Below are 8,963 nucleotides of genomic sequence, written 5' to 3'. Positions count from 1 at the left end.
GACTACTGTTTATGCTGGCATACGTTGAAGTTGATATGTTTATGCTAGACAGCACGGCCGTGGTCCACGGGCTCTCAATGCACCGTAGCAGTTGGGGGAGTCGTTACTGCAACCTATGTACGACAGTACGTTATTGCGCTGAGAGCAACCCACGCGGACTTTGTGTTGCAGAGTAATTTATCATGTTTTATCTTTCTCGAAAAATCACGAGAGCAGAAATCTAAACTTTTGTGCTAGACTTTGTTCCTTTAAGTACGAATACAAGTGGCCTCTCATTTCTAAACGGGAGAAAACGGGAGAAAGCAACGTCGCAGTAGCACTGGCAAGGATGACGACGCCGGACGTGCAGACACAGGGAGGGAGCGCCGCCACAGACGAAGGAAAAGGTAAAAGCCTACATTGTGTAGATCGTGTCAGCTGAGCCTGAATGCTGCGTATCTATGCAGGGCGCCGCGCTGGTTTGCGAGACCAAAAGCCAGTCGACTACATTCGTGCAGCTCAAGGGTTCACAAAGGACTCTAATGACGACGACGATTACGTCGATGACCCGATGGACACGTTAGCAGACGCTGCCACCGAAGATGCAGACATGCAGGAACTGGTGGAGGAGAACGACGGTATAGCAGCCAATGCTGCCGCTAAAGTTGCACCGGCAAACGTGTCGACCAATGTTGCTGCATCTGACCCCGCTATAGTTGCTACCTCTGGGAAAGTTGCAGCAAAAGACCCCGCTAAAGTTGCGCCAACAGTTAACACGGTCGCCAAAGCAGCAGAGCCAGCCGGCACCACAGATCTTACCGAAGAAGAAGCTGAAGTTAACCAGGAAGACGTAGAAGACGCAGACGGCCAAGAAGGCAACGAAAGTAACGTTGCTGACGGCAACACTTCTTTGGCGCGCGCGAGTGTTGCTCGAACGACAGCAGGTCATGGTATGTTGCTTGCTGTGTTGCTACATAATGTTGCTTGCTATGTTGCTTTATTTTGCTGTGTGTTACGTTGCTGTGAAATGTTTCTAACTATTGCCTATATCGTTCTATGAATTAAAGGTGTGCCAAAGACTAACCAAAAACGAAAAAGATCTTACGCACAGAATGAAGAAACGGACGTCGACGATGATGATGACGTCAGGACAACTAGTCCAGTGTCCAAACACGCTAAGATGTCATCTTCGGCGGAAAGACGCTTACCTCGGCGGAAGACTAAGACCTTCGAGGATCGTGCGAAGATGCTCAAATCGCACAAACCTATAGACAATTTTGTGCCCGAACTACCTGTGAAGACGTTTCACAGTTGGGATGAATTCCACACATTACTACAGAGCTACGAAGAAGACAATTTCTTGCGCTTCCGTGTACGAAGTTCTGAAACTAGGGCGAAACACAACAGGTACTGTGGGTAAGATTGGTGGTTTGACTCAATATTCTAACGCTTAAATTTTATGTTGTTTCTTGTGTTGCTTTTGATTTTGCTTAGCCGTCCTGGTGCAGTTCAAATTCCTGAGCATTTATCGCATAGTTTTAAGAGGATGCGGTGCACGCACGGTGTGATGCAAGCTTCACGTGGGGAAGGGCGGCGAGATCATGGCTGGAGATACACTGGGTGTGACGCAAGCTTCACGATTCGTTCAAGAAACGCTGTGAAGAATGGAGTCGCTAGGTGGGAAGTGGCCGTTGAACTTGAATCGGAAGTAAGTAAACTTACCAGTATTTGTTGTGTGTACACTAACGGTTGATATTGTTATAAATTTATCTAGATCTCAAAGCACAACCACAAAACCAGCAAGACTATCTACGATTCGTACCGAGGGGCCAAGTCGATGCCTCTACCGTCAAAGGTTCGCGAAGACCTCGGTCTTTTGACAGACATGAAGGCCAGCACTGCTGATATCAACCGATACCTTTCAGATAAACTTGGTGGGTGCTTTTGGTGAACGTTACGATGCTGTTTCAGTCTAAGTTTTCTTTGTTTCATTTTTTGAAATTGATATTAACGTAATTGTTGAAATGTTTGCTTTTTAAGACATGGTGTTGACTACACAGCAAACTAGAAACATATTGCAAGAAGTACTGGGGTCTACAACAGTGGAGAGGACCAGAGTGCTACTGGATACATTTGTGGAGGAGGACAACAACGATGTTCTTCGTGTACAAGATCAGATGGGCATAACGTGTGTCATTGCTATGCAGACATCGCTTCAAAAGAAATGTTTCGAGCAGTGGGGCGACAGTTTGGTAATGGATTGGACGCACGGTACCAACAACTTGGGTTATCATTTGGGTAAGTCTGACACATTAAATTTGGTTATTCATTTCTTCAAGCAACGACTAACAGTGAATACTTTGTTTTCTTTGAACACAGGCAGTTTGGTGGTTACGTCAGCTACTGGAAGAGGAATCTTAATTATTGATTTTCTTGCTCTGGATCAAAAATTTGCCACAATGGAGTACATTGTCGAATTTTTCAAGCGACACAACCCGTCTTGGAAAAGCATCAGGACAATTGTTATCGATAAAGACTTTGTGGAATGGCGTGTGCTTGAAAAGGCGTTCCCTCACGCCAAAGTACTTCTGTGTCAGTTCCATGCGCTCACGTATTGGAGGAAGGTTTGCAGAAGACCGAAGTTTAACCTGAATATGGTGCAGCGGGACACCATGGAAGCTGCGTTCGCAAAGCTGATCTACTGGTACGGACAGCTCAATTGATTGCTGTGTTGCATGTTGTGTTGCATGTTGTGTTGCTCACTGTGTTGCTTCTTATGTTACGGATTTACTGTGTTGCTGCTTGTGTTGTGGATTATGGTGCTCTGGCTAATAATTTGACACACCATTAGCACAAGCCAGAGGAGTTTTGATTTGGAGCTGGCAACGTTTACAAAAGTCTCCAAGAAAGAGTGCCCCGAGTTACTCGAATACTTCTCGGTAAATTGGATGACGTGCGTTTCAATGTGGGCAAATCACGTTCGAAGTAAGTACTTCTCAGCTGGTAATACCACTACCAATCGGATTGAATCCAATTGGAACCAGATAAAATTGCTTCTCGGCAAAAGGCCTCGACTCGACGCGACAATAAGTGGTCTCCTCGCACATCAGGGGACAATCGTTCGGCAGGTTCTCGCTACAATGGGAAAGCATGCAACTTCTTCTCGGCGACCTGGAACTGTTCCAGACTTCCTAAGCATTGTCTCCAAGCACTTAAGTGATCGTGCAATGGCAAAAGTACGTTCCCAATGGGATTTCTTCATGGTATATTCGACGGACGTGACATGCACTAAGGTAAAAGGTGGGGTTGGTATGTGGAACGTGGGTATCGATGGATGCACGTACCAATGTAACGATTTTGAGTGGACTTGTTCGTGCTTATTCTACTGCAGTCACAACCTACCGTGCCAGCACTTGATGTATATTGCTGAGCACGTTCATCAATTCGAGTGCCTACCTGCTATGGCTATTCACGCACGCTGGGATATGATGGCGATGGTGGAGTTGGAGAAGGATTTCAGAGATGGGTTGTCATCGCTTCGTACGGTGGAGACCTCCATGAAAGTAGCCAACGCCGCTTATGAGCTCGACGGCTTGACTCAGGTTACGGACTCAGCGAACGCGGTCAAAGCAACACGTGATGCAGTCGAAGAATTCGAAGCAACACATGATTTTCAAGCAACTCAACAAGCAACCCAAGGAGCAACCCAAGGAGCAACACGAGAAAAACACGAGAAAAATGGCAGAGATAAGTGTGGAACCCAGCGTCAGCCTAAACGCCGTGTCGTGTACGTGAAGATGCGGCGTCGAGAGCGAGCCAACGTTGTTGTACTGTCATCAGAAGAGAAATACTGTTTCGCAAAAGCTGTGTTTGAACCTGTGATGGAGCATCTAGCGGAATTGTCTAGCCCAGCGTTCTACTCTGCTCTGAAGGCTTGGAAAAACGTAGTTAACAGATGGCTACACGAAGTTGGACCGGTCGATGCACACACGTCAGAGGCTACAACAGCACCAGAAGACGGGTCAGGAGAAGACTCAGATGCTATTGACGCTCCGCTTGACATAGCACCAGCCGACCTCATTGATACTATGAACTTTACCCGTGAAATGGAGCAAAGTGAATTCGATCCGCATAGAGAGGCTACCGTGACCGCATCATCACATGAAACTGAACAGGTTAGATCAACCTCAGGGAAAGAAACAGCTCTATTCAGCGACAGTGGCTCTATCAAATGTAAAGACCCGGCCGTTAATTCGGCGAAAGCTGCAGTAAAGTCGACCAAGAAAGGAGCAACACACACTACAACACAAGGAGGTCGACTCGAAGTGCTACGCATTCCAAAGCCCAAACCACGGTGCAACCAGCGCAAGAAACTTAAGCAAGCCCGATTGGAGAAACGCACAAAGCCTGACAAGCTTGCGGTTATTACGTTCCCGGAGAAAAACGTGCCATCCTTGTCACGCGTTATCGTGTGGGCAACAAACACTATAGACCGGCACCGCGTCAGCGAGATCTTGGCAAGTTACCCTACTATCATGGACGACGATTTCATGAACACGCGTGTTGCTGAAAGCTGTCGCTCGGCTGTGTCTACCGAGGAATTTGATTACAATTTTGTGATTCCCAAATCTCTGGTCATCAAGCTAAAAGCAGTCATTCAAGCAGAACGGAATAAACGGCCAAAGTCAAAGTACTTCAACACAGAAGGCGAGGATACGGACAGCAACAATGAAGCAATCGTGGCATATTTTCCTGGTGTGACGCCAAGATTTACAAGGTATGTAATAACTGTGTTGCTCATTGTGTTGCTGCGTGTATTGACCCTTGACTTGCTTCTACAATGTTGCTTGTTGTGTTGCTGTAACAAATTTCTTTACAACAGTGAAGCCGTCTTCAAAATGGCAGAGTTTTACAACGTGGTAAAAAAAATGTAGCGCCTGGAGAGCAGACATGGAATGGCTGCAAACGACCAAGTGGAGCGAAATCTCCGCAAACCCTGAGCTGTTCAAAGTGGAGACAGATTCTGATGATTTATATTTAACGTCAGCGGGAGGTAAACATCAGGAACTGGCAAACGAAGTGATGGAACAGCTCGAGGGTGCATGTTTGAATTCTACTTTCCGATTATCAAGTGGAGAGGGCACAGTTAAAGTTGACACGCTCGTTGGAATGCTTGCGCGAGACAGGATGCTTTCTGATGTCATTATCAATTTCAGTGTTCGATGTATTTGCGAAGCTCTGGGGGATTGCTACACATTGGATTCATTTTCTCCAACAATGGGTTGCCCGAAACCACCACAGACGCGGATTTCAACCTTCCATTATCTTGTGTTGCCGCTGCATCTAAGCAACATTCATTGGGGTGTTGTCGTCGTCGCCATAGCTTACAAAAGAGATGTTCCGTGCTTCACGCCTTACTACTACGAGCCGATGTGCGGATCTTCGTATAGCGATGCAATGGAATTGGCGTACACATCGACGGTATTACCGTTTTTGAAAATGTGGCACGACCAAACCATGCCACATGAAGATTATCCGGTGGAGAGCAGCAAAATTTGGATAAAGTCGCCGAAGCAGCCGGATGGAACGTCGTGCGGTGTATTGACAATCGCCCAAATTTATTCTCTGCTGAAGGACAGCCTCCAGTTTTCACAAGGTTGCGTTACGAAGGAAGATATTTCGGTTATGCGGCTACGTATCATGTGGATGATAGTTATGCAGCCAGAAGTTAGCACTGTAGCAAATCAAGTTGCTAAGGAGATAGAGGCAACTGATATAGAGCTACTTTCGACAATAAAAAGATAACACGAACAATTGCATTCGAAAATTTGCACGATTATTTTTTAGTCGCTACCTGTTCTCTTCCTCTTCGAGCGAAGATTACCTTCACTTGACTTAATTGTGCTCTAATAGAGCTTCGCAGCACTGTTCGAGAGCCACTGAGAACGACATCACGTAGCCTCTTCCATGCGTAGGGACCCCAGCGGCGGCGGCAAGGCGGATAGCCTGTTCCTTCTCGTAAGCCATCATTAGAGCTAACTCGTCTCGTTCATTCATAAGCTTTAGTGAGTACTTAGAGATTTTCTCCAACTTTTCTTCTATCGAATTGATAGCTTGGAGGCGAGACTGCAGCAGCTGCTTGCACACGGTAGTCTTACGCGTGTGCGAGGCAGTGGAGCTTTCATAGCCTGGTGGCGGCAGCGTCGGAGAGGGTAGCGCCGACGGCAGTTCGTGGGAGAAAGCGCCGCCGAAGTAGTTGTCGTTGTCTTGGTCCATTTGCGCGTTCGCCAACAGCCGCTTTTTCTGTTAGGCTACTGTGATATTTGTCGAATGACATGAGGAACTTTTACCGACGGTTAAATTACCGTTTAGGTCAGGTAATTTAACGGTCGGAAAAAGAATGACTAGGAATAAATTATGTCATGTGTTGCTTCTGGGGGTTGCTTCTTGTGTTAGGATGGCTCGTAGGTTGCAGCAAGACCTGTCGTACTGTCGTTCATAGGTTGCAGTAACGGGACTCAGTAAACGGAGTGGTTCCACTGGAATCGTTCCAGCAACCTTAAGCTGAGGGAGGGGGTGAATCCTAAAATCTTGGTAGCACCGAAGCAATGCAAGATTAATATTCGAAGCACTGAGTCATGATCACATTTAGACGCTTTTATTCCTCTGCTAACGTTCTCTGTGTTTCCGCGGTGAGGCTTTGGCGATAGTTGTCCTACCAGCAAGTTAATTCTTGAATATATGAAGACTCATGACACCCGTCCTCCGACACGGTTTGGTGTTTAGTCTCAGGGATTTTGGGTTACGCTAATTTGACTAAGCTTGCTTTGGGGTCGCTTTAAGGTGTAATGTTGCGTTGGTGTGTAGACTGTTGTAGCACCATTCGACAGTAAAAGCCTGGTCTGTAACATAAAACAGTAGAGCTATCATGAATGCTATTAGTATTATTGTGCCTTTCTTCTGTTTTGGCAGAACGGGTCCAAAAACGTCACTTCTTTAGATAGGGCTAGGTTAATAGTTCAATTTGTGCAGAATAATGAAGCCAATTTATACAGCAAATTATGCCGGTAGTATGAATTTCGTCCAATCACAGAGCACTCGCTGCTCAAACGCTGGATCCAAAGATACGCAAACATGGCATTTTGAGAAGACCCGCTGGCTGTCCTGAATGGTGCGATGTACAAATGCACAAGGCAAAATGAAGAGGTTGGTGAAAATCTTTATAGCCGTTGTGGATACAAACCGAATCAATTGTCCATTAGCAATTATCGAATAGATTCTCCTTTTCTAATGCTCCATCCACTGTGAGGTCTCGTCGTTATGGTCTAGATCTTCAATGTTGTTTGCAGGTGTAGTAATGTCAATATCTGTCGGCGACCTAAATGGAGGTCGCAATCTGTAATTGGGTAGGCCAAGAGCTCTCCGAAGATCGCTGATATTTACCTGCAAAGGTAAGGCAACGCCGTGTGAGCTTTTCTCGCACGATAGGGTACTCCTCCTCACACTGCTGCTGTGTCTCGCTCAGGGATTGATCCATCGCTGCTTGCTGAATGTCTATGTGTTGTAGCTGCCGGAACGTGACGTTATCTGGAATGACCATTGGTGCTTCGTCCGGTAGGAGCGCTTGAGTGACAGCCATATAGCGGTGTGAAGCAGGTCCAGCTTTAACTTGCTGCTCTCTAAGAAACGCTGCTACCCTTGGTAGCTGTTCCTGAATGCGAGCCGCACTTGCACGACGTAGTGTTGTTTGTGCTTCAGACTTCGGTACATAGATGAATAATTCCAACTCGAACGCTGGTTGTCCATTATGTCGTAGTCTTGCTCGATCCCAAATTTTCTGCAATTGAGATTGTAGGGCCGTACGCTCTTGGCAAATGACTTCAAACTACTTTTGTTTTGCGTTGTTGCTGGGCTTCACGTAGATGTCGAATTCTGTTCTCCATTGCCCTGGTAGCTTGCTAGAAAAGTGCTTTTCCACCTTTGCACTAAGCACACGATAATCTTCAGCAACCTTGTAGGCAAACGGTGGTGACGCGGGAGGGGATTTGTCGCGGCAGCCTTGCAGCGGTTCCCCGGTTTTAACCGTCAGTCGGCAATATAGCACGTCAGGAAGAGGAGCTCCATGTCGAATGCCACACTTAATTTCAAGAGAGTTCGATTGAAAATGTTAGTACTATCGAAATACGTGTCTCTTACCTGCCATATACTGTAGCTCTTCCGCTGAACCTCCATTCCGCGAGCCACATGTCCTCATCAAGCTTATGCTTTTGCTCTCTATCCGCGGAGCTGCTGTACTGCTGTTAAGCTGTACAGAAGTACTGACCATGTACTGCACCCTCTCACTGCCACAGCATGATGATTCTGTATGGTACAAGAATTCACAGTAATAGTTATTCGCTCTGTTCAGATACATATGTAGCTCCTTTGTAGCAGCAAGATCACTCTCGTCAGGCTGCCCTTTAGCTCTCCGACCAGCTTTACATTCTCGTCTTGACCTGTACTCGACCCACCAGCACACTATCACACCAAATATAACCAGCGGGAGGAATTGAACCTCCCTCTCCCTTGAGCTACGCTGGTGCAGGATGGTGCGCGTACAGTGTGCTGGTCTCTTGGGCTTCGGCGAGAATCGGATTGTGAGCCAACTGTCAGCCACGTGTTTGATATCGTGTATTTTTATCCAATCAAAACATCGAAGATTATGGCCTGCATTTATGGGAAATGCCTACTAATAAGAAAATCCTCTTAAGATTTGTAGTACTTTGGGAAGTATCTCCGACGTTGCTACAATTGGCCAGAAAGGCACAATAACGTTATTCTAATAACAATACTAAAATACATGCACAGTATCTAGACTTCCATGCTCAACACTGGGGCAATCGCCACATAGCGCTCTCTCCTTCTGTAGTGTGTCTAACTGTAGTTGCCCGCCATGCAAGTAACTCCAAGTAAGCTTTACATTGCGTTATGAATATTATGTAACA

The 8,963-nt window shown here is 46.4% G+C and overlaps 4 protein-coding genes across 5 annotated transcripts in view; 2 read left to right on the top strand and 2 right to left on the bottom strand.

Moving 5' to 3' along the window:
- PPTG_03622 overlaps window positions 1-2,702 on the top strand; it is a gene marked incomplete at its 3' end in the record, with an annotated part of 3,180 nt that extends 478 nt beyond the window's left edge. The window contains exons 2-7 of one of the 2 annotated variants that reach the window (XM_008896297.1): window positions 447-923; window positions 1,047-1,386; window positions 1,474-1,687; window positions 1,754-1,913; window positions 2,020-2,277; window positions 2,359-2,702. In XM_008896297.1, the coding sequence (XP_008894545.1) occupies window positions 447-923; window positions 1,047-1,386; window positions 1,474-1,687; window positions 1,754-1,913; window positions 2,020-2,277; window positions 2,359-2,702 (1,793 nt within the window). Of the gene's footprint in view, window positions 1-285; window positions 924-1,046; window positions 1,387-1,473; window positions 1,688-1,753; window positions 1,914-2,019; window positions 2,278-2,358 lie in introns of those variants that run through there. The other variant, XM_008896298.1, reaches the window with a different exon arrangement.
- A 738-nt stretch (window positions 2,703-3,440) lies between these two features.
- PPTG_03621 (hypothetical protein) lies at window positions 3,441-4,913 on the top strand (the record flags this gene model as incomplete). Its single annotated transcript, XM_008896296.1, has 1 exon — window positions 3,441-4,913. The coding sequence occupies one exon, from the start codon at window positions 3,441-3,443 to the stop codon at window positions 4,911-4,913; it is 1,473 nt and encodes a 490-aa protein (XP_008894544.1).
- Window positions 4,914-5,788: 875 nt separating this feature from the next.
- PPTG_03620 (hypothetical protein) lies at window positions 5,789-6,375 on the bottom strand. Its single transcript, XM_008896295.1, has one exon. It carries the CDS (start codon window positions 6,253-6,255, stop codon window positions 5,875-5,877), a length of 381 nt encoding a protein of 126 aa, XP_008894543.1. The 5' UTR covers window positions 6,256-6,375; the 3' UTR covers window positions 5,789-5,874.
- Window positions 6,376-6,648: 273 nt separating this feature from the next.
- Window positions 6,649-7,618, bottom strand: PPTG_03619 (hypothetical protein; the record flags this gene model as incomplete). The annotated part of the gene is made up of 3 exons (XM_008896294.1): window positions 6,649-6,694; window positions 6,860-6,881; window positions 7,423-7,618. 3 exons carry the CDS (start codon window positions 7,616-7,618, stop codon window positions 6,649-6,651), a joined length of 264 nt encoding a protein of 87 aa, XP_008894542.1.
- Window positions 7,619-8,963: the final 1,345 nt, after the last annotated feature.

Source organism: Phytophthora parasitica (genome assembly GCF_000247585.1).
Source record: "Phytophthora parasitica INRA-310 unplaced genomic scaffold supercont2.4, whole genome shotgun sequence".
NCBI classification, from domain to species: Eukaryota; Oomycota; class Peronosporomycetes; order Peronosporales; family Peronosporaceae; genus Phytophthora; species Phytophthora nicotianae.
Note: the sequence above shows the minus strand (reverse complement) of the source record. Positions and strands in the feature narration are given on the sequence as shown.